The sequence below is a fragment of the Protopterus annectens genome, chromosome 7.part0 (assembly GCF_019279795.1).
Source record: "Protopterus annectens isolate FY-2018-M chromosome 7.part0, PAN1.0, whole genome shotgun sequence".
In the NCBI taxonomy this organism is placed as follows: Eukaryota; Metazoa; Chordata; order Ceratodontiformes; family Protopteridae; genus Protopterus; species Protopterus annectens.
This window is the reverse complement of record NC_056739.1, coordinates 326685079-326711108: the sequence shown is the minus strand read 5'-3', so window position 1 is coordinate 326711108 and position 26030 is coordinate 326685079. Positions and strand designations below refer to the sequence as shown.

The 26030-nt window shown below is 40.7% G+C and overlaps 1 protein-coding gene across 1 annotated transcript in view; it reads right to left on the bottom strand.

Annotated features, from left to right (window-relative positions):
- The window catches only part of PSMA5 (proteasome 20S subunit alpha 5), a 241901-nt gene that overhangs the window by 197047 nt on the left and 18824 nt on the right, over nucleotides 1-26030 (bottom strand). The window contains 3 exon segments of the mRNA XM_044076882.1: nucleotides 5230-5288; nucleotides 5784-5891; nucleotides 6780-6847. Coding sequence (XP_043932817.1) covers nucleotides 5230-5288; nucleotides 5784-5891; nucleotides 6780-6847 — 235 coding nt within the window.

The window sequence follows — 26030 nt, the reverse complement described above, 5'->3', positions numbered from 1 at the left end:
TACTTTCAGCTATGTGAGAAGGTATTTCAGAATCTCTGCTTTCTGTTGTGCATTTCCAAGGGCAAAAGAATCATCTGGGAAACGCTCATCAGCAGATTTTTTCTGATGCATGAATATGGATCCCATAGTCTTTTAGCAAGTAGAAAAGTGATGGGGCATACCAAACACAGACTTACATGTCACTTTTTTCTTCTTTATCATCACATGATTCGGAAGCAAGATGCCTTATCTCTTCCATTGGCTCAGATTTTACATATGCTTTTCAGGGGAGGCTGGTGACTTGGTTGACTTCAAAGCAAGGAGGTGGGGGGCTTTAAGAAAAGTGAAGGGAGAGCAGCTACGAGGAATGAAGTGGTGGTACATTAGACAACAGAATCTCAAATATGCAACTTTTACTTGTTCTGACAGGGATGCAAATATGTCTGTTTCAATAATCATTTCACAAGAGCAAACTAATGTTATTATTCAGGTATGTATTGAATTGGCAACTTAAAATATTAAACACCAAGTTGAATTATTGCACCATAAGAAAGGGTGCAGAAAAATGCAAAAAAGAAATAGAAAAAAACTCAGTAATACATGAAAGCAAATCTGAATAATTGCAACTCAAATTAGATTCAAACAAAACAGAGTAAATGATTTTGAAACCAATGTGATTACTACTTGGGGAAACAAGCAACATAGTCATGTCTAAGTATAGAATCATTTGAGAAAATCTCAGAAGAAGATCAACTACTATGAATGGAGCTTATTACAGGGAAAGCAGCCTCTCATTTCACTGAATAGTTATGAAAAGTTTTAGAAGTGTAATTACAACTGGATTCTGTTTAATATTCTGGATAGATAAAAATCTGCTGGTATGGAAGGAATCACCATGTGATAAAACTGGAAAGAAATTACATTTTTATAACTCAAATCAGGAGATGCATATGCTTAACTAGTATGAAATATAAGGTGGTAGAGCTTCCCATTTAACAATACAGTCATGTTCCCCAAGTGCTGCGCTATGTAGATCATACACAAGTGTGATTCAACAAGACACAATGTAAAGAAATTCTATTACGTATTTAATATATAACTCAACACTAGTCGGACACTTTGCAATCCTTGATAAGCACTGTTGCTGGCACAAAGTTCATGTAGCATGATCCTAAAACAGGTTATAAGTTGTGCATAGGATGTATGAAATACATATGCAAAGTTTGTGGCTCTATTCTCTCCAAACATTACAGAAATACCCAATATGTACACACGTTTTGCCAAAATCATTCCAAATTTTTCGGCCTTTACAGGTTGCAGACATTCTTATATGTACAGATAGGACTAACAGTTTCCAACAGACAGCATTCCTAACACTTTCTTTTTGGTAGTGCTGTCCTTATTTATTAGTGCACACGGCCTTACAGATAAGCATTATTACCATATTCATATACAAGTATACAGTTTATTTCCATGGATGAAACAGGATCCTGATTACTGTTGAGTGCTGAAGACTGACATCTGTAAGATAATTTTCTCCTTGACTACCTTTGATGCAGTAACACTGGAGAAGAACAGGTTAATCTACATCCACTCCCCTCTATTCCATTCACAAGGATGCTCGGAATTTCACTTTACAGAACTATGCGGTGTTAAAATAACGTGTCTTGATGGGAATCCAATGTACAGTGTTAGGCAAGTCTGTAGAATATATGCAACAGCAGACATACTCTAATAAATATATTTATTAATGCGGTCACCCTTCCTCCCACACACACCAAACACTTGCACCCAGGCATACACACACACAATGCTAGTTTACGGTCAGCATGTCACTGGGATCGGCTGCCTGTTTTCATACCTCTGACGACCTGACTTCAGTCCTGGAGCGACAGCATCCGAAGCAGATATACTACGTCTCTGGTATTTGGGCTGACTAAGGGCTACCCTGCAGGCAGATAACCCAAGTGTGATGACTGCAACAGTGAAATACAAAGAACATCATGTAGCTTCCACAGAGAAGCTACAACAGTTACTAAATAACAGTAGTGCAATGAAAAGGGAAACAAACCGTAATATAATACTGTTCTGCTGCGCAGACTAACATCAGAGCTGTACAAAAGTCACTCACAGTCTCTCTCTCTCTCTCTCTGTATGTATATATGTATTTATACACGTACGTGTGTGTGTGTGTATGTGTATATACACATACAAAAATATATATGTATATATAAGTACAGTAGTACTGAATTCAGTTAACATTTATGCTTTTGTATTGTTATAGTTTAAATGCTGCAAATTGTTTGATACATCCAAGTACGATTTGTAGCATTAAACAGCCCATCTCTTTAGGTCTGATATGACATCTATAAATGTACTATTGCAATACTAATGCTGACTGCAACTACTCCCAGAGTACAGCTTGGAGAATCATGCCAAAAGAGGGAACAAGGAAAAAGCTGTATGCAATGAATAAATGAAGAATTATTCTATAAGGTGCACTGTTATGATAAATGCTTTACCTGCCTACATCTTTTACTTTGTTACCCTCATAATGCTGCAATAGCCTTCACTTGTCTGTTACCCTCATAATGCTGCAATAGCCTTCACTTGTCTGTTTAGAGTGAGATACCTGTTCACCACTTATGTCTGATACCGTTTCTAAGATAACGACTCTGTTGACACAAGTGGTCAGTTTTAAACCTTCTTACCGTTTTAGCAGGGTGGCTGTAAACTGATACTGTGTTGCTTACAACTGCATGAAGTTGCCTACACTAGGTATTGAACTTGAACTGCTACAAGACATCTTTTCACTTAGAGTCCTTCCTATCAAGCTGTATCTATTTATTATTTGCATTTTCTTTTTTAATACAATACCAATGCAATAAATATTTTTCATAAAAAAAACATTGTGTGAGACTAGGCCTTTTATCTTGCTATCACATCATACAGTATCTGACATCTCTGGAATCCCCCCTTTCTTTTTTCTAAAATGCTGCCTGCACCACCCTCCTTCCAACACCACCCTTTGCAATTATGGTCCACTGGTGCAAGTTTTCTACCTTGCAAACTCATTGCCGAAAATGAACTAAAATATACCGTCAGAACCTCACAAGTCCACAACCCTACCTTAACCACAGAAGCTGCAGTACTGTGGGCCACTAAGTGTCCTCAGTGAATTGTCCTCAATCTACTTTGAAAATGACCAAGAATACATTCAGGAGTAACTCTGAAAATGAACAAGAATATATTCAGGAGTAACTTCTTAAACAAAGCTAAGAAAAGAAATAAAGTAAAGCAGCTTAAAACTCATGACATGGTTCTGAAGCTTGGAATGAATGAACCTGTCTTTTGATATTATGGGAAAAATTGCAGTGATAGAAAAAAAATACATGCCTTGGGGAATAAAAATACAAGCCAAGAGAAATGATTAAGTAAGCTGACAGTTTGGCAAAGAGAACCTGTCAGAAGCTGGGTAACTGAATCAGTTAAAATTAAGATGGGAGAAGAGAAACAGAAAGGCAACAGAACAGAAACTCAAGAGTGGTAAGATAAGAAGCCACTACGTTTTTTTCATGGGAGAGGAAAAATAGTGCAGCTGAAAAGACTAAAAGCACCAACTAAAAAGGTACATAACGTAAATCTGTGCCAAAGAAATACTTTGGTGTAAGATCAAGAAAAAAAAATGGCGAGGTATGCTGGATAAGGAGCAGAATGGAGATTCTGAAGTCACTACATCAATCACTGTCCCCTAGAATACTTAAGGAGCTGTCTGAATCAGGACTGACTACAAGTCCCTCCAAATTATGTCTGACCTTTAGGATATTCTGAACTACATGCTAGGAATTGAGAAAATGACAACTGTGGTGATATAGCACAATGATGCACCTGAAAGGGACCCCAAAAACTTCAGGCCACGTATATGACATCTGTAGCACAGAAAACAATGATAAGAAAGTACACGAAGAAAACGGGGAAAAAAGGTTTAAGGATGATGAAACTATAATAAAAGGCAACCTGGTAAGTGTGTATGTATGTGTGTATGGGGGGGGGAGCTACAATAGCCTGGTTATTTGAATCTACATAGCTTCACGGATCAGAGTTTCAGAGATCAGAAGTCTTCTCAAAACATACAGCTCAGAATTATGGCTGGCTCACATACAAGTGGTTGAGGCACTCAAGTGCTGAGCATGGATTTCAGTTTAGACATGAAAATGGAAAAACTCAGCAAGCTAAAGGACAGGCAGGAAATAGCTGGATAGAAAAGTAATGGCTGCCTGGCAAGCAAATGATGGTATATGGTGGTGAAGGAGCATCTCATCTCCAAGCCCAGTAACCTCTTGAGTGCCTGAAGTATCCATTCTGGGGGTAGTATTGTTTTCATATGAAAAAACATTTAGTTGAAGCAAACCTGGCACCTTTTGTTCAGCAATGCCACCAAAACCAAGGCAGTAAATGGCAGACATCTGCAATACAGTCTAGAGAGTATGACAAATTCTAAGACGCGTCAACCAGGATAAAGCGTGACAAGGGAAAAATACTACACTGGACTACAAAAAGTGCTGTGTGTGTACAACATTAAAGGAAATATAAGATACTAAGCAACACTAACCATAAGGCTGTAACACTTGAGAGCGTCTGTTGCAGCAGATTAACATATGGCTTACCGTGCCACAAATACTTGCTCAATTCTAGCAGGCACTTGCTGACATCACAACGCCTCATATTTTGGTGTACAAGTGGTTCCCTGTGTGCCTTCCATTTCTTTCCCATTAATTCCCTTACTCAAAAAGAATATATCCCCAGTCACCAGTAATTTCAACATCCGTGAAAAAAAAAAAAAAAAAAGGTCTTTAGGATTCTCTCATTGTACACCAACAAAACTCTGAAAGCTTGGACAGAAAGCAGACTCTGCTTAAATGTTCAGGGACAGACACATTATGGAACTAAAAATCTAACGTGTTTTAGGTTTTAAATATAACTGCAGATTTAAATGAGGACACTCTTCTAGTTTCTCTAACTTTCCAAGTATGAAATATGCAAATTCAGAATCCACTCTGGAAAATAGCAAATTTTTTAGAAGTATATGGAATTGACACTCATGGAAATGGAACAAAAGTAAACACTTCAAATAAGATGTCACCATAGCCTGGAATGTTTTTGAAACTTAGAAATGCAGCATATTGATGCTGCTAATAAAGTGTGTCATTTTAAATTTCCCTCACAAACATACAAATAAATAATACTTACAACTGGGGTCCTTTTTCATCCACACCTCCAAATAAAAGGGCCACACCAAAAGGCCGGCTCTGAAAGCAAACAGTATAGGACATTAGAGAGAGCTGTATTAAACTCATTAAAAATTCACAACTGTGAGGCCACTAAAGATTAACCTCTGTAATCAAATGCATCAACTGACAAGTCTGCATCTCAACAAGGAAGGAGCTGTATGATTCAGCTAAAACTATTGTTCCTGCATCATCAACACAAACAAAATTTAAAACATTTTCATTTCCCTGGCAGTGTAATAACTCTGAGTCACCTGCCTCTTAAATGGGGGGGGGGGGGGGGGTTGACTCATCTTCCACAAAACATCATCCTGCTCACGAGGGAATATTGCAACCATATGGTCATAAAATGATGCAGTTACTATCATCATTCTGGACGCAAACAACTCAGAAAAGTACAAATGGCACTGGATTACCGTTACCTGAAAAAATGCATACCATTACAGTCTGCCACTCAACCCAAATATCCTATTCCCCTTTCATGTACAATAGAAGGGATAGGTAGAAAGTGGTTACCATTGCTCCTGGGTCTGCATCTTCTTCACCAAATTGCAACGCTAGGTTTGAGACCGCCTGCGTAACACTTTCTACCGTCATGGTCTCATTGTATGTAAACCAGTGGTTCTGTCATTTAAAAAAAAAAAGTATGACATAAAAGGCACTGCCCCAAAGTGTGTGCAAACAAATGCACATGCATACACACACGTTTTATGTATTACACACACACACACACACACACACACACACACACACACACACACACACAAATACTATACATGGATGCACGCACACATGTACACAAATCCACACACAAAAATAAAGCTTGCAAGAAAGAATGCATCTGGTATTAAATTAAGTCAAAACAAAATTTCTGAAAACAAGTGGTTGGTGGTAGTAAGGAGTAAGAGTTTAAATAGTGCGTGAGAGTTTAAATATACCTGGGATATGTATTCATATTACCATTAACAAATTAACAACAAACTACAAAACACAAGCTAAGTGAATAAAAAGGAGCAAGGATTAAGCTGAATACAATAATTTACACTAATGAGGGTTTGCAGTAAGCACAAGAAATAAAGTCTGCAAATCTACTACTCTATAACATACAGCTTTAAGCTTTTCTTACACAAATGGAAGACTACAGGACCAAAAATACCCAATGTAATTATATTCTCACCATGACTAAGGAAAACGTCTCCATTACAATTTAACAAACTTTCTATGTTCATTCCAGTGCAAATCTAAAGACGGGACTTCAATGACTGCCACTTAAATTGAAACTACACTTCTGGTCTACCCTAGTTATTGCACACAAAGCATATTACAAATTTTAACTTCTACCTAGGCTCGTTTACTGCAGCTTACTAACATAGGTATGAAAAACAATTACATCTAACTAATGTTTTTAAAATGATGCATAAACTAGTCACACACACACACACACACACACACACACACACACACACACACACACACACACACACACACACACACACACACACAAAAGCTTACCTGCGTTTCAACCCGTGCTTTGTCTATTAATGTTTTGGCATCAGCTATTAGACCGCTCATTGCGCAACCTATAAAGAGGAGGACAACAGCAGAGATACATGGTTTACAGCAAAAAATGATACATGGTGTACCAAAAAACACAGCAGACAAGCAGTGAAGAAGCCAGACAACAAATGCTAAATACTGGGCTCTAAAGGACAATATGCAGGCAAATTACTACTAACAAAAATGGGGGAAAATAAAAAGGGTTTCAAATAAGGACACAAGTGATATTTCAGGTGTCTCATAAAAACAAGAAACAGACTGCCAGGAAGCAAATTAGTAGAGAGTCAGACTCTGGAGGGCAGAGATGCTTTTACACATAGATTAACTTATTCACGGCACGAGAAGAATTGAGGAAACTTTACTATGATCCTAGTTTTAAGTTTTCTGTACTGTAAGTATTTCTACACAGTAACATAATTTCTGTCTCATTATGCAGATTACATTGGGAAATATTCATTCAGCACCTGAAACTGCAACCATTTGTGGGATGGAGCACCATTTTTATTTTCCAAGTTCAAAAACCATTATCAAACAAATGGTTATTTCTTGCAAAGCTTCCCCAATGCTGGGACAATATTCTGGCTATAATTTGGCCAAGAAACTACAAGTAAGGCCTTAGCAGACAATGGTTGAGCCTGTCCTCTAAAGAAGCGACTTATTTTTGGATATGGTTGAGAAATGGATTGTATGTAATGGCCCACTCCCAAACTCTCAAGGTCTCTAGGCAAAGGCGATAGGAATGGAAATAGGTGCCCCCTTCCTTGCTTACAAGTACCACACTACAACCATGCTTTCAGAGTGGATGGCAAATGTACGTGGTGGAGGGAGTCTACACTTGCATGGTCAGGACCGCCCTTGTTTCCAGAATACTAATGTACCAGCCAGCCTCTGTATGTACCAGAGTACATTGGATGGTCTACTTTTGACAATTCCCCCTCTGATAACCATTACAGCAGGAGAGGGGGGCTTATAAGGGTCTATCCAGAGACAATCTGGGCTCTCCAATCCACCACTTGAGGTGATGCATGCTCTTCTTGCATATTTTGACAGGGAACTTTAAAGGATCCAACAGTTGATCACATTGTATCCAAAGTGTTTACAGTAATACTTCAATATAACAATATAAACTACGGTACTGGGGACACTGTAAAGGGATGCCACTGTAAAACACAAATGAGATACAGAGCCATTGTCAGGTCTCAACCCTGAAGAAAAACGTCCACTGCCTGTACTTCTGAAGAAATGCTTGATAAGGTGGTGTCCATTTTGCATCCTATGATGAACAGCATGAGCATTTTTTTTTAAAAAATACAGTATTTAAATTGATTTAAACTGTGTATGAAGGAGTGTTGAAGGAATTTTTAACTGGTTATTCTGCTCTTCAGTTATTCCCACCCACCCGCCCTGTTTTTGTTTTGGTGTTAATCTTAGTGGCATTGAAACTGCCCGCCCCTCAGCCTGCCTCTGGGCCCATCTCATTTGCTCACTCAACTGAGTGCAGTGAGATCATATTCTGATTTCAGGCACTCCTACTGTGTACAAAGAGAGCATCTGGGAAATAGAAAAAAAAAAATTAAGCTTATTTCCTGCCTTTCTTGTTAAGTGGTACAGACTATTTGTAGGCTTCTGAGCCCCCAAGCCCTTCTGTGTTTGAGGGAAGCCTTCTAGCTTGTTTTTTTCTTGTAACTAGCCAGTTTTCTAGTTTCAGCACTCAAATCTGTTTCTTTGATCTCAGCACTTGTTCAGAAAAAAAAAAAAAAAAAATTTCATCTGCTTTTACTGTCCTTGTGTTTTTACCTACTTCTTTTTACTTTTGCATCATCTTAAAATACTCAATTGTATTTATTACTGCTTGGTGTAACTCATTCTAAGCCTTTTGGTTTAAACACTTGGGCTTCGGACCAGTTAGTTGTTTTGCACTGAGAGGGTTTGTGGTCTGCACTGTTGTGGCAGAACAGGTAGCTTACATCCTTCTAGGTTGAGAACTGCTGATTGAGGGCTCAGTGTCTGTTATTCTAAAAGTGTATTAATTCTGGTTTAAGCACTTGGGCTTTCAAACCAGTTATTTTACATTAAGAGGGTTCGTGGTCTGCACTCTTGTGGGAGGAGAGGCTGGACTCTGCCCTTCTGAGCTGGGAATTTCTGGTTAAAGGCTTATAGTGCATGCATATCTGAACTGTTTCTTACTGAAGTTGGTGCCTTGTTTGCTGTGGCATAGACTGGATTCGGGCCTGCTGGATCTAGCTTTGTTTGTGTAACTTGAGCACTAATCCAGACATTCTCTAAAGTATTCAATGGTATTTATTACTGCTTGGTTGTAACTTGATTAAAGTGTAGCTATCATTCAAGTCTTTTGGATTAAGCACTTGGGCTTCAGACCAGTTGTTTTACATTAGGAAGGTTTGTGGCAAGCACTGTGGTGGCAGGACAGGTAGCTTTCATCCTTCTAAGTTGGGAACTGCTGATTGAGAGCCCAGTGTCCAAGTGTATTAGTTCTGGTTTAGGCACTTGGGCTTCAGGCCAGTTATTTTACATTAAGAAGGTTCGTGGTCTGCACTCTTGTGGGAGAAGAGGCTGGACTCTGCCCTTCTGAGCTGGGAATTTTCTGGTTAGAGGTTTATAGTGCCTGAATATTTGAACTGTATCTTACTGAAATTGGTTCACCTTGTTTGCTCTAGCATAGACTAGATCCAGGCCTACTGAATTTAGCTTTGTTTATATGCTTGTTGTTTGTTTGCTTGTTATTTCCCTGGAAGCTAATTCACCTAATACGCAACTTCTCAGCGCTTCTGTGGATCACTAGTGATATCTGCATTGCTTACTGTACTTATTCCCTTGTTTCACTTGAAAGTTACTGTTTGTCGTTTTTGCATTTAGTTACTTGTAACACATTGCACTCAAGTTACCTGGCACTTGCTCACTAAAGCAATTATATAAGTCAGCACTAAAAATTAAAAGCACTACACCCTCACTCCCCACTGGCCCTTGTTTTCAATTAAGGATTTCCCAATATTATTCTAGCATGTCCAAAGGTCAGTTGTCAATCTCCTCTCCGGTCCAGCTGGTGAATCTGGGAATCTTGAGGCAATGTTATAACTGCCTCATGTACACAGACAACCCTCTCCTCCTCCCACATAACACAAATACTTGCAGAGATGCAGCTATTTAGCCAAACTGGAGGCTGAGCTCTCTCAACTCAGGACTGGCAAGACCAGACAGGAGGAGAAGGCAACTACACACACCACAAAACCAGCCTCACATAATGCTACCACTCCACTGAATCAAACACATAAACACACAAAGACATACTGGAGGCTCTGAGTAAAATTTACCTAAACAGCAGAGGCCTCCAAAGCAGACACCCAAACAACTGCTACCTCAAGACACCCCACAAGCAACACATAAACCACAAAAGCAGTGTGCAAAGCAGTCACAGCCCTTAAGGCCAAATACAACACCAAACATACTTGTCATAGGTGACTCCATAGTCAGACACACTGACGTCCCACTCACCAGGCTGAACAAGGAGAGGGTCACAGTAAGCTGCCTATCGGGCGCTAGAATCCGCCACATAACACAAGCACTCGGGTCACTCCACAGCAAGTACAAATATGACACAGTCATTGTCCATGCTGGTGTGAACGACCTGAGACATACCTCCCTGGACTGCATGAAAAGAGACATAGAGGAGCTCTCTGATTATGTAGCCCAGGCAGGTATGACCCTAACCCCGAGCAGTATCCTTCCTTCACCAAGAATGATGCCACAATATAGAGACAAGATGATCAGCTTTAACAATTGGCTTAATGTCTGGTGTCATTCAAAGGGGATCCAGTGTCTGTCTGCCTGGGATGACATGCTTGACAAGCCACGCTGCTTCAAGGGACGGCTTGCACCTGTCACCCCTGGGATTCGGATATTGGCTAAGGCTCTTGCCACCCCATAGTGCCTTTTTAGGCAAGGCTCAAATTCTAAACCTACCACCCTAGAAAACAAAAATGGGAAGAAATTGAGGGTAATGCTGCTCAATGCCAGAAGTCTAAATCTCAAAATGCATGCACTCGAGGCCCTTCTCAGTATGGAGAACATCGATGTCTGTGCTGTAACTGAAACCTGGTTCAAGGCTCCTGAGAGCACCCGGCACTATTAGGTTTTACCTCGTATCATGCGTTCCGCCCCAAAACCCGGACCACTCCACAAAAGGAGGGGTGTATCCATATTCATAAAGGATACTCACACCTCCAGGTTGGTGGCAACGCATGAAGCTTCGGAAACCATCCAGGTGCAACTAACCATAGGCAAAACTGCTCTACAAATTGTAGCATGCTACAGGCCACCCTCTCAAACTCAGGAACCCCACACAGCCTTCCTGAAGACACTGGAGGGTATAAATGTATCTCCAAACACCATCATATTGGGTGACTTCAACTACCCGAATATAGACTGGGAACATTACTCAAGCCCTAACTTTCTAGCCCAACGGTTCCTGGAGTTCATAAATTCAAATGCCATGGAACAGCTAGTCACTGTTCCCACGAGAGGAGAAAATATACTAGATCTCATTGTCACAAACATGGGGACAAAATGCTCCACACCGAAGTATATCCCTCATTGGTGAGATCTGATCATAAACTAATCTCACTGGAAATCCACATCCCGCCCCCACCCCAAACAAAAAGACCATAGTGAAGAACTTCTCTAAAGCAAACTTCACACTACTCAAGACTGGTGTGGTATCCTTCAAGGCCCCTGAGTCAGAGGAAACCACAACCCAAGCTGCGGAAGCCCTTACAAATGCCTTCTATGAACACCTCCAGGACTGCATGGATCAGGCAATCCCAAATAAAACCAAGACTCTTTCCACAAAGGGCAAACGTCCAGTCTGGTGGACCCCAGCCATTAACAAACTTTACAATAAGAGGAGAAAGCTATTACATGATAGAACAAAATCCATAAAAGGGAAGTCACCCTGATCATTATTAGTAAAAAATACGAGCACTCATAAAATCAACTAAGGCCAATTTTGAGAGAAAAATTGCCATGGATTCAAAGGACAATCATAAGGCCTTTTTCAGCTATGTTAGGAACCTGGGTGGAAACTCACAGATATGCTCAGAATTAGTCCAAAATGATACAAAAATCACTGAACCCACAGACATTGCCAACATACTGGCAGACAGGTTCAGTGCAAACTTCACCCCTCTCCCCTAAAGGAGAGATAACTATCCCAGCCGAGTGTAGCCTCCCGGACATCTCAAATGCGCAGGTGAAAGCTGCTCTCTCTAAAGCTAAAAACACAGCATCAATGGGACCGGATGGTGTCCCCGGCTGTGTGCTACACGAGCTAAATGAGGAATTAAACCCGCACATAAGGCAGCTGTTTAATCTCAGCCTTACCACAGGATACGTGCCCAAGGAGTGGCGACGGCAACTGTGGTCCCACTCCACAAAGGTGGCGCCTCACGGACCCTGGTAATTACCGCCCCATAAGCTTAACAAGTCTAGTCTGCAAAGCTATGGAGAGGATCATAATGGAGCTCATAAACAAAGATATAGGGGACTTGCAGACATTGGACCCGACCCAGTTTGGCTTTGTCAAGGGAAGATCATGCCTTTTGAACTTGGTCGACTTCTTGAAATAGTCACCAAGGCCATTGATGAGGGAAAGGCAGTCCATACAGCCTACCTTGACCTTGCAAAGGCTTTCGACACAATACCCCACTCGGGTATTGTAGAAAAACTTACCAGCTTAAATGTAAACCCATATGTCACAAGATGGGTTGCAAACTGGCTTAAGGACAGAACCCACAGGGTTAGAGTTGCTGGCGCTGTGTCAGACTCCAAGCCGGTCACAAGTGGTGTCCCACAGGGCTCGGTCCTTGGCCCCCTATTGTTTGGCATCTACTTCTCAGAAGTACAGGCCAACATGGGAGGACTTTGGCTGACAAAGTTTGCAGATGACTGCAAACTGGGCGCCATAGTGGAAAGTGCATCGAACACTGATATCCTTCAGAAGGGACTCACGGAAACAGATAGCTGGTGCCAGAGCCATGGCCTGAAGTTAAACGCCAAAAAATGTATAGTCATACCCTTCGGGAAAAACAAGGTAACCCCAAGCTACCATATAGGTGGCAATCCACTAAGCACAGAAGAGGTTATCAGGGACCTGGGGACCCAGGTTGACAGTGGCCTTTCTTTTGACACTCACATTGCTAAAGTGGTTAGAAAGACCTTCTACATTGCCCACCTGATCATGAAGGGATTCACATCCAGATCTAGTGAGGTCATTGTTCCCCTGTACTCTTCACTTATCAGACCAATGATCGAGTACAATGCCCCATTCGGGATGTATCTCACCCGACATCTGCAGCAATTGGAGAGACCCCAAAAGTTCCTCACCAAAAGGATAAAGGGACTCCAAAATCTGTCATATGCTGCCAGATTGAAGAAACTCCAGCTCTATTCAGTCGCATACCGTCTGCTCAGAGGTGACATGTGCCTGACATACAAGGCCATGTCCAACCCGGAATTAATGGACATGCTCCACCTCAAAAATCCAAATCCACCAAAACCACTAGAGCAAGCGACTTAAACCTTAGCACGGATATAAATAGGATGTGCTGGAGGGATAGATTTATCACTCAGAGACTCCCTATGCTGTGGAATAAAATCCCGGTCCATGTGAGGCAGAGCACCTCGCTGACTCTGTTCAAGAGAAATCTAGACCTGTGGATGGGAGATCGTAGGTTTACCCCGGGAATCATCTCTGGGTCACTGCTGGACAGAGGCACAACAAACTAATGGGCACAGTATTTTTTCATATAAGGGGTGGCGTAAGCCACAATAATTTGGGCTAGGCTTATAAATGCCTTAGGGCAGATAGCCTAGTATAAACCTATGAACCTATGAACCTAAGCATCAACTGAGACTTTGTGGTGCTTAATCTCTTACCTAAACACTAAAACAGAACTAAGAAGTAGCTCCTAGAGGCTTTTAGATTTTCTATAATGGCAGCCACTCGGAGGCAGTTACCCACATGTGGAAAGACTCTGCCCCTCCCCCCGAAATCTATGCTGCTGTCTCTGCCATGCACTCGTAGAATATCTAGGGGGCGTAAATGAGACTAAAATGCAAGGATCAAACTGATAACATTGAATCTTATGTCAAAGTAAAGAAATCTTTCATTCCTTTGCTATTCGGAAGTATAAATATGAATCTTTGACATCCAGAGAGCAAATCTAATCTTCTACTTGCAGATAAGGTAGGATGCACTGCACTATGACTATTCAGAAGTGTTCCTTTAGAACAAATTGTTTAAACCTGCACAGACAGCTATGTTTTCTTGGAAACTAAACAGAACCTAAAGTAGACATATCCCTTGCTGGTTTGGTGGTATCTCTTAGACTAATAAATGAACACAGGCACTAAGAAAAAGAGTAGCCGTAACCAAATATTAAATCACAAAAGAAAAAACTAAATGGATAGGAGCATTTTGTTCTTTTTAATATCTAGAACCTCAAAAGAATCTCTTGGACTCATCGCTCTTCTAGTAGGCTGAATACCTCTGTTAGCTGCAAGCTTCTGATGGAGTGGGTGGGAACAGGGAGTTCAGTCTTTGAAAGAAGGTACAGGAAATAAAATAAAATATCCTTACACAACTGTTTTCACCTACTTGTCCTATGTGATGACCTTCCATGCAGAAATCTGGAGGAAGAGGTAACCCTTAGCTGTGTCCAGAGTGAGACAGTTACGTAAGTAGTCTGTCAGCAGCTCAAAAGGGGGAAACCACACTATCCCTAACTGCTCAGCCAAGGCTGTCCTTCTCTAGGTTGATGGTCGTTTTGTTATAGTTTCTATGGCCTCTTCTAAACCCATGGTCTCCTATTATGGCTGGTTGCATTTAAACAACACAAAGACTCTGTTCAATTACCTTCTAGAAAAGGTGCACTGTGGAGGCTGAATTCTTACCCTGCACAGCAGTGAAGAAGTTATCCTAGAGTTCTCATTTTTTCCACTGCGTTCACTGAACCATTCACTGTATTACGGGCAAGGATCAACTGTCTCTCTTAAAAGAGTGTGTGTCCACATACACAGCAGACAAGCTGTAGTACAAGCTTCAGTTTTCCAGTCTTCAGGGGGTCTGCAGGATTCTGTCTGGTCTCTCTGTTATGGCAGCCATTATGTCTAATTCTTTCACTGAGACACTGCCACCTAAGAACATGACCTGGGTAACAGTAAGGCCTGCACCTGAATAAGCTCATATCTGTGAGGATATCTGGGGCTGATTCTGCTGTGCCCTTATTTTCAGTATTTCTCAAATCTAGGATAATTGGGGAGGGACACATCTAAGTGTTTCTTCTTCTTGCACTTTGCTTTTCTCAGAACAGCTTGTAGGGAAGACTCTTAAATCAGAGAAAGAAACCCACAGCACACATGAACTTATAACCACTGGAGTAAGCCGTCCCGCAAGTCACTGAAACCCAAGAAAGGGGTGGATTGCAGTCAAGTCCAGCACAAATGACCCTGCAGGCAACATCACTCGAGATTCTTGGACTGTGCTGAATCACACTGCAGTCCATATTGCAACTATCTGGCTGTCAGCATTTTGCGTCATCTCCACAGCCTAATGGTTTCTCCAGGTGGTCAAAGAGTCTGGAAAAGACTTTACTTCAAGTTGATTTTCTTCCAAGTATTTTTTTATTCACAGGGATTTTGTTCTAAAGTACAAAAGCATCCTAAGTAAAAAAAATTAATGTTCAAACAAATGATGATCTAAGGCTGAACAAGCCGAGTAGTCTAATATATTTAGTTCTAGATAACATTTACTTTTGAGTAGCACATCAGAAATATTGTTTTGGTTTCACCTACTTTGGTGCTCCTAAAGAAATTTGGGATTAGCATCAGCCCCGAGAACTTGACCCCTGACATCAAAGAGTTCCAAGTGAATGGTCCGTCGACAGCTGTGTCAAAATAAGTGATTGAGGAGGCTGACTGCATTGGACCCAAACTCAGCAATGCTGTCAGTTTCGAAACCTCCATCAAAAATGACCATAATATTAATGAGTTGGCTGCTGATTAAATTTGGACATAGGGAGGATATAGAAGGGACAGAGGCAGCAAAATGTGGGAGAGATACTGTTCAACTTACCCCGACATTAGTGGGAGAAAAAAATTTCAAACCACATGTGCTGATTTCACACGAAGGCCTACCACATTTTAGAATAATTCATATTACACAGAATTTCTAGACCTGTCAAACCTCAAATGACAGAGGTGAAAACGGTTCTGAATTTGGGATCTGATAAAGTGAACGCAGAACCAGTATGTTGACCAGTGCTGTTGTTGGTTGTCTTTCGGCTTTTTTCCAGTTAGGGGTCACCACAGCAGAACTCTGGTCCGCTAATGATTGGCAGTAGATTTTTACGAATGCCGAGGTGCCAGCTTGACGTCCAACCTTCAACGAAGGCATGCCCATTTACGCAGGTCTTTCGAACACCCACCCAACTGCAGGGAGGACATGAAGACTCCACACAGAAGGCACTCCCCCGCACTCCAGACGAGAATGGAACGGGAGAACCTCTTGCTGTGAGGCAACAACGCTAACGCTGCACCCACTGTTGATCAGTGTAAAGTGTATTTATATACAGCAAGTCTTGGAGAATAGAGAGAGACCTCATCTTGGGTATGGAGGGGTTTGGACTGTTTCAAGTCCAGCTGAAATTTTCTCCCCCTGAATGACTACAAGGCAGTCAAGAGAATGGAGTTCCTTTACTGGAGGGAGTGGAATAACCATCAACTTTCCTAATTCTAAAGGATTAATCCTGCATTTGAGAGCCGATGGCTTGAAAGAGGAACACTGCTTAGAAAACCACTTCCCCAGGCACTATCCTGAATATCAGTTGAGGTAGTGATGGATTTAACCCACAATTACATTTTTTTAATTCCTTAGACTCTCTGGAGTCTTTCTTGTTCAATGTAATACAACCAACAAAAAAATGCCACAACCATAGCAAACAATTTAGTGGTAATGCAACTGCCACACTCAGCAATTCTCAACTCAGTGGCAAAGAAACTGCCACATACAGTAACCAACACTATACTAAGACTGCCCCCCAAAATCTAGCTAAAAAGTACTCTGAACACTAACAGTGCTAATAAAAAAGACACTCATAAGAAATATGATAGGGGAAACAGCACATGCAATAAAAACCCAGTACAGCACACAAAAATGCAACCAAATACTGATACAAAATTATTTTTTTTTAATCTAGACCAGTGGTGTCAAACACGTGCCCCCCCCCCACACTCTTATATGTGGCCCACAGCACATTTGCTGCTTCAGTGTTACAGTCAGCCTACCTTATGTTTTATTTAAACAATGGCTGTTTTGTCTCGTCAGCTTCATACAAAGTTGAAAACTACACATACATGACAATGTTACAATGTAGGTCTGTTTATGGGGGGGGGGGGTTAAAAGACCTGTGACACACAACGAATGCAGCAAATCAGTGTTTTCAAAATCACTGGTGTGGGATAGTTACAAGACATCCAACCTACAAATTGACATGTAGGTTTGTTTTAAAAAAAATAAATAAGTGGGTGGATACTGGTAGAGGCCAGTGCTGTATGTTTGACTGAACTGCGGCATGTTACACTTCCAATTACATATCTGTGACTCGAGGTACATTTGTGATCATTACTGAGATGGCAGTCAGGTTAACTGAAGGGGCTACTGCAGTAAGTTCTTGCATATGCTGTCCCATTAAGAGTTTGACTTGTTCCTTTTGATATTGTAACTAGGCAGGATTTGCTGGACCAAAGTGGGTCTTATTACTGACCCCTTTTTTGTTATTTCACCAAAGGTTGCTATGTGTTACTTGGACAAGGGCCTGAAGTGTAGGCATACATTTATACCTGTGAGATGGCTGAAACAGTGTGCATGTGTTTTTTTGTCATTGTAATGGCCAATGTGAAAAGTTAATTTTTGATATTTATAGCAGTGGTTGTATGACATAGTCTACATATTTGCTTTTTACAGTTGGGGGGACTTCCTGATCAGTAAAGCACATTTCTAAGATAGCATACGGATACAATATCTCCACTTGGTGATTTGTTTATTTGGCTATATTGTTTTGGGTGGTAGTTATACATGAACATGAATGTAGACCAAATCCACTTTGTTTAGGATTATCATTATTATATTACTCCCACAAGAAGTAATCTCATCTGCTCATAATTATCCGGCCCGCGTACTGTATACTCTGATGAAATGTGGCCCGCTAGGGTAAATGACTTGGGCAACCCTGCCCTACATCAAAGTACCTCAGTCGTTGCCATCTACCATCACTATGCAATACAAATATTCTCATTCTTCAGAGAAGAACTTGCAGCAACTGCTGGGGAATGACAATAACATACTGTATGAACAATACTGTTTTCTGAAACACAGTTTATGCTGCGTTGCAAATGACTGTGTATGTGCAGAGTTACCAGACTGCTATTAGTGTCCTGCTTCCAGCTACCATCAGGTGTTAGGCAAACAGCAATTCAGATGTATTTATTTATTTTTTTTTTGAGGGAAGAAAAAAAGTGGGTTATGGCCAAATGTTCTCTATGCTATTAAATAGTGAAAATAAGTACCCAATAAATCCTTAGTACATCACATACATTTAAAAGTAAAATGTAAATAATTACACCCAAAAACTAGATAACAAGGTGAAATACAACATTAAATATGGAAAAAACAAGTCAATAGCCACAAGTCAATGGATATTATAGATACTAAAACTGAAACACTCTGTAAACAGCACAAGAATCAAATCCAAAGAGAAAATGTAATTTTTAAAATATTAATTTGACAATCATCACCATCTAGTGGCACAAATGGAAATTACAACCATGAAAACATGAGACAAGGATTCATTCAAACTGGTGGATACTATCCATAACAAGTCTTTCCACTGTAAAAATTCAAGTCTTTGCAAAATATCCGATAAATGTGCCTCATCAAGATCAGCACAAATTTAGCTGAATATGTCACTGACTGCATAAACAGGGCACTACAACAATGTTTCCATCTTGCATTACTTGTGTACATAATTTGTTTTACCAATGAAAGGTCTGCCCCTCACAGAGAGCTCCACAAATGCAAAAGGCCATGTTTATCAAATTTCAAAAGATTTTGAAGTGTTCGTGGATATAACGTCAAGTTTAAAAAAAAACGAGAACAAGAAAAGTTACCACAATAAGTACAACAATGATTTTTTTCTCCTGTGAATGTATATTGTTTCTTAGGTAAACACTGAAAGATGCCAAATGTTCCAATTTCTTCTTTTTGCTATAACCATATAAGCACTTTGCCAAAGCTGTATTACCAAAAACAAATACCACCTTTTGTCAATCATATGCCTCCTCCTCATCAACTAATACATTTGTTCTCCATCACTGGGAAAAAGGTTGAAAAAGAGAGGCCATAATTCAGACAGCCATTAGGGTGGCTCGAGACTTTTATACTGTAAGCCCTTGTCCTTACATGCAACTGGCAAAGTACCATGGAAGGGTTATGCAAGGATCTGATCACAAAAAGACCTCCACTCACTGCTATAAGGGAGTGATCCCTCCAAGAAGTCCCCCCCCCAAAGGATGTGTGGTGGCTTCTCCAGTCTCCATCAGCAAAAAAAAAAAAAAAAAAAACACACCTTCCTGTGTGATCCCAAGTGTCTGCAACTCTCCCATCTCACCAAGGAGATATATACAAATTACCATTTTAAGGACAATCAAGTGTTCAACTGCAATGTTTAAGGCTACCTACTGACCTATTTTGTTTAAAAGTCTTTACTGATGTAGTCAGCCTGGAAAGGTAAATCCCACTAGGTGCAGACATGACATGCTCTGCCTCTGCACATAACCCATTGGTCTCCTTCAAAGCAGGCTGAAGGTATTACACAGTGAAGACTCTGTTTTTTTTTTTATGGGGTACTTGTGTTTGGTGCTAGCTTTTTTGGCTTATTTATATTTGTATACATATATCAGTGTGCACAAGCAACAAAACACAGGAGACTGATGCCACAGTGCCAAAAAAAAAAAAAAAAAAAAAAAAAAGAATTAGACTTTTAACTGATTAAAAAAGAAGACACATTTCTTTTTGTGATCAGGTAACCAAAACCCTACCACAAACTTCAGATACACTTTGTCTGAAACAGTGGTATTTTTATGGAAAGGGTTATAAGGTAAGTTTCAGGGTTAGGGGTAGCACACATTAGTAAGGATGGGTAGGGGGACTACCACTAAAGACAACACTTGGGCACACTTCACATATACCAGCATAAATACACAATAACAAAGCTATCCACTTCTGCACTCAGAGGTTTAACCCTAGCCTGCAAACACTAGTGCACAGACGCCCACCATAACACTGAAAACTTCAATACAATCTAAAGTTGTGGTATTAGAACAGTACCAAAATTTACCATAATCACAACACAAGCACTCAATATTCTTCCCTTTGACATCTCCAGCACTCAAGACTGCATACACATGTATACTGTGTGAATGCATTAGTGTGCAAAAAGTTGCATCTATATTACATTAAATATTATAATGTATATGTATGTATATATATATATATATATATATATATATATATATATATATATATATATATATATATATATATATATGTGTGTGTGTGTGTGTATATACACACACACATATACATATATTATACATATTATATATATATATATATATATATATATATATATATATATATATATATATATATATATAAAATGTATATTATAGGTTCTTAGGTAGGCACTAGGCTATTGGCCCTAGGGCCTACATAAGCCAAGCCAAAAAGGTACCCTGGCTTTCGCCACCCAAGAAAATTATTTTCCTGTGCCCCTGTCAAGCAGAGCCCCAGAAGTAATCCCCGGGGTGAATTTCCTATCTCCCATCCAGTCATCAAGATTTTTCTTGAAGAGTGCTAATGAGGAGCTTTGTTTGATATAGATAAGTAGTTTGTTCCAGATTATAGGAAGTCTATGGGACAGGAATCTACCCTCCAGCATGTTCTGTTTTATTGTGGCGACAAGGCTTAGGTCCCGAGAGCGTGTAGCTCGGAGGGATTTCTTTCAGTGGAGCATGTCCAACAGCTCTGGGTTTGACATAGCTTTGTATGTTAGGCATAGATCGCCTCTGAGTAGGTGATATGCGATGGAGTAAAGCTGGAGTTTTTTGAGAAGGTCTGCGTAGGACATCTGTTTGAGGCCGGTAATCCTCTTTGTGAGGTATTTCTGCGGCCTTTCTAGTTGTTGTAAATGTCTTGTGAGGTACATATCAAAAGGGGCATTGTACTCTATAATGGGTCTAATGAGTGACGAGTAGAGGGGGACAATGACCTCTTTTTTCCTGGATGAGAAACCTTTTGTGATGTGTGCCACACACAAGGATTTCCCAACTACTGTGACGACACGATAACCAAAGGAGACACTACTGTCCACCTGTGTCCCAAGGTCTCTTATCACACTTTCAGTGTTAAGTAGACTTCTGCCTATGTGGTAGTTCATGGGTACAGAGTTTTTACCAAAAGGAATGACAATGCACTCTTTTCGCATTGAGCTTGAGGCCATGGGTTTGACACCAGGCATCTGTCTCGGTGAGGCCCTTTTGTAGGATGTCCACATCGTTAGGAGTTTCGATTATGGCTCCTAGTTTGCAGTCATCTGCAAACTTCGGTAGCCAAAGACCTTCTGTGTTAGCCGGTATTTCTGAGAAGTAGATACCAAACAGGAGAGGACCCAGGTCTGAACCCTGTGGTACTCCACTTGTCACTGGTCTGAAGTCGGATTTGGAGTTTGTAGCAGTCAGTGAGCCAGTTGGCAACCCATCTTGTGACATAGGAATTTATACGTAGTTTAGTGAGTTTATCTATAATTCCAGAGTGGGGGATGGTGTTGAAAGCCTTGGCAATATCTGGACAGGCTGTGTGAACCACCTTACCTCATCTACGGCTTTGGTGACTGCTTCAAAGAAGTCTATCAGGTTTAGGAGACATGATCTGCCTTTTACAAACCCGAACTGGGTGGGGTCCGGAGTTTGGAGATTACCAATGTCATTGTTTATAAGTTCCACAATGATACATTCCATAGCCTTGTAGAACAGTCTCATCAGGCTAATGGGCGGTAGTTCCCGGGGTCCATGGTGGCTCCCCTTTGTGGAGTGGGCTAACCGTCGCCATTCATATACACACACATAAAACACAGTATACTATAAAAAACATAATTAATGTGCAAGCACACACATCAATAAATCTGCATGCCTCATTTGGATTACATTCATTTTACAGAATTGCAGTACATCGGATTTTATTTTCCAAATGCAGTTAACTAGACGGATTCAAATGTCTTACTACGTATTACTGAATTAACGTGAATGAACGAAGCCTGCAATTCATGCATGTGAAGCTGATATTATGAAGTCTGCTGCTGAAGCTTTTGAATGGACATAGGGGTACAGTGAGGATCGGGAAATTTACCTTTTCCCTCACTGTAGTACGATCTCAGAGTTGATATACATAATTTGTAGGGGGTTTGGGGGGGTGCATGGGGGCTTACCCCCTTGCAAACATGTACAAACAGGTGTTTGTGTTTGATTAGACCCTTCCATACTTGGTGTTTTTGGCCGTGCGCGAATGTTACAATAAGAAAAAAAGAAAAAAAAAATGTGACTGTCAACCCGGTTCCTTTAATTCAACATCTCTACCACTCGGCTGTCTGTAATTTAACTATTAGCAGTGATGTTTTTCTGCAAAACTGCTCTGCGATTCAGTTTAATGAATGTAAACCTCTCATTTACACACATTATGGTCATGAACAATATATTTATCTTCACAGGTCAAAGTACTAGGCTAGCTACCCTTGCAAGCCATTTTCTGCCTAGCCATTTTCCCCTTTTGTGCTCAAAATAATCTAATTTGGTTATAGATTGGCCTTACTCATCCCATGATTGATAATTATATATTACCCCTAAAATGAGTAACTGGGATTATACCACAAATAAATTTGAAGTGACTCTCGCAAGAGATTAAGCGTTTAGGAGCAGTTTCTGTTCATTAGTAGTCGTGGGGATAGGAGCAGTTTCTGTTCATTAGTAGTACTGGGGACAGTAGTGAGGTAAACTTTCTGTTTCATGTCCATAGAGCTAAGCTGCACTTGAACAATGACAGGAATCAATTTTATTTCATGTGGATGGGGAGGCTGTTCCAGAGCAGCGGTATCCTCTGCAAGATAAACCTGTCTTTCAAAACGTTTTGATGGTGCTGCAGAAGAGGCTTAGATCCTTAAATAGAGGATTTATGACATCATCTGACTTGCTAATATGCAGTAAATCCATGTGTCAGGGGGTGTCCTGTATGCCAGACACGGGCCTCCTCTTAGCAGTCTGTAGGATACAGAGTGCAGTGACAAGGCTTGGAGTCTGTTCATGTAGAACATGTTTTATGCCTTGTATCCTTTTAGTAAGGTGTCTCTGTGGGCATTAAAGTTACTGCACATGTCTGGACAGATACATGGCAAAGGGGGCATTATATTCAATGACTGGCCTAATGAGGGCTGAGTAAAGGGGAACAATGACATGCCTAGATCTAGACACAATTTCTTTGTTTACAAGCTGTGCAATATAGAAGGACTTTCTTACAACAATGGAAACATGTTGGTCAAACATTGGGTCACTGTCCACATAAGTTCCCAAATCTCGAACTTATGTCAGCTCTTAGGGGCATATTATCAATGTGGTAGTTGACTTCCCAAAGGTTATACTGATGCATTTTTTGACATTTAGTTTCAGTCCATGACTTTGGCACCATTTATTTATTTGGGGCACACCTTCCTGCAAACTTAGTCAGCTAGAGCCCTTTGGCATTGTTATTTACTTCAGAAAAGTAGATGTCAATAGCAAAGGTCTGAGCATAGAACTCTGGAGAATTAAACTGGGCCCTGTTTTTTTGTGGAGGTAACTTCCCCTATTTTGATTATCTGCATCCTGTTTGTGACCCAGCCGTCAATCCAGTGGGTGACCCAGTTTTTTTCCCCCAGTTTATTTAAACTTTTCTACTACGCCTGAGTGGGGAATCATGCCAAAAGCTTTAGCCAAGTCAAGGTATGTGGCACGTACCATTTTGCCTTCGTCCATTGCTTTGGTGACCTTTTCAGGAAAAAATAAATAAATCCACTAGGCTGAGTAAGCATGACCTGCTCTTGACGAATCCAAACTGAAACAGGTCTAGTGTTTGGAGGGTCCCTATGTCTTGCCCGATTAGCTGCATGACAAGTCTTTCCATGGCTTTGCATATGAGGCTGGTCAGTATTATGGGTCTGTAACTGTCTGGATCTGTGGAAGGTCTTTCTTTATGCAGGGAATGACTGTAGCCGTGCTCCATTCACTTGGTACAGAACATGTATGGAGACTGAGATTGAACATTGTTGTTAGGGGTATTACCAAATCATGCTTCATGCTATTTAAGATACATCCAGGGATACTGTCAGGGCCCACAAATTCAGTGTTCTTAGCTTTCAATAGTACTTGTAGGACTTGGTCTTGTGTGACAGCTGGAGACAAGTCAGTTTCAAGTGTATTTTGAGGAACAGACGGAGGGGAGCGCGGCATAGGGAGATATCCTATACTTTCCAACAAATAAGAAATGCTACTCTTGCCACCCCCATTCTTGTACAAAGATAAAGCCCCCACAACAACACAGGTGAAGAGAATTCAGTTAGCAGCTTGAGCTCATGCTGACGCAGGCCAAGTGGAATGAAACACTGTCTGCGCAACTCTTCCAGGAAAAAGGATGTGAGGGTATGTAGGGAGTATGACAGTTCCATGTGCTCAAATAGCTAAAGTGAGCGTGTTATGACCGCCAAGCCTGCAGTAGGCTGCGAGGCAAAAAGTGACGCATCACCACATGAATGGCAGCATTCCCCTCGTGGAACAACTACACGTGCAGTTAAATGTCTGCTTCGCGTATCAGTGGGAGGCATGAATTATGAAATTTCCAGCTTGGCCACAGTATGATGACCCCAGTTTCTACGTTTCTCTCCCCAGTTACAAGTGGGAAATCATAGCCTGTATCATCATGGTCTTCTTGCTCAGAAGACTAAGTCTTATCCAGTGAAGGGATACAATGTAGGATACATACGTGAAACCAGGGATCTGAAGCAAGTCTTTGTGACACTCAGGAAACAGGATTCAAATAAAGTAAGATCCATTTATCCTAATAAAATCTCACTTACCTTTTTTGTGCTTAATCTCAACATCCTTATATTAGTGAAGTCCTTGCATTTAGAAAACAAAAGCTGCTCTCCTGACTGAGGTTCATGGGAGGAGAAAGCAGGTGGCAGCCTACAAGATTCAAGCAGACCATCAGTTTACAATAAAGAAAATTCTGTGTCAGTGCGTGCTGCATATTCACAAATATGCATACACACTAAGTAATGCAGAGTACAGTTTAGTAAATGTTGTGCATTATGCAAATCAATGCACAAACAGCAATGGGACAGATCCACCCATGAGGATGCTCAGACTCACCATGGTCCTTCCTCCATCTCTTGGAATATTCTAGCTATGTTATGTATTAACTTTATTGCCTCCATATAATATTTCAGTTTACTAACAGTTTCTCTTTTTTCCTTTCAGAGCTTGTGGTCACATGACATTGGTCACTGACCATGAAACACCAGGAGCTCTGCCACAATGCACCCCTCTCCAAATGTTTTCACCGACAATACTGTCATTATACAATGTAAGAAAGTTTACCACATAGAGCCTTGCTGTGTATTAACTTTAATTAAATACCCGCCTGCCCTGTGCTGGAAAGTGCCTGTGACATTTTCCCAAAGGAGTAGTCCTTACACTCCAAGGACCATTTACGAAGTTAGCCACTGCATATCCTAGTTACTTTAGCTCCTTATCTCCTTGGTGTGTGCATTCAGCATGAAAGAAAACCTGTTCTTTGTGTCCATTTGTTTATTGCTTTGTACTAGCTATAAATCCCTAACAATTGGCTTGAGGGTGGGAAGCCCACTCCACTACCAACTCTACCCCCAATTCCCACCCACACACCTTACTTTACCATTATACTTCCTACATACACCTACCGCTTGACACCCACTTCCTACACCTTCCCAAACGACTTCACTATCAAAGAAA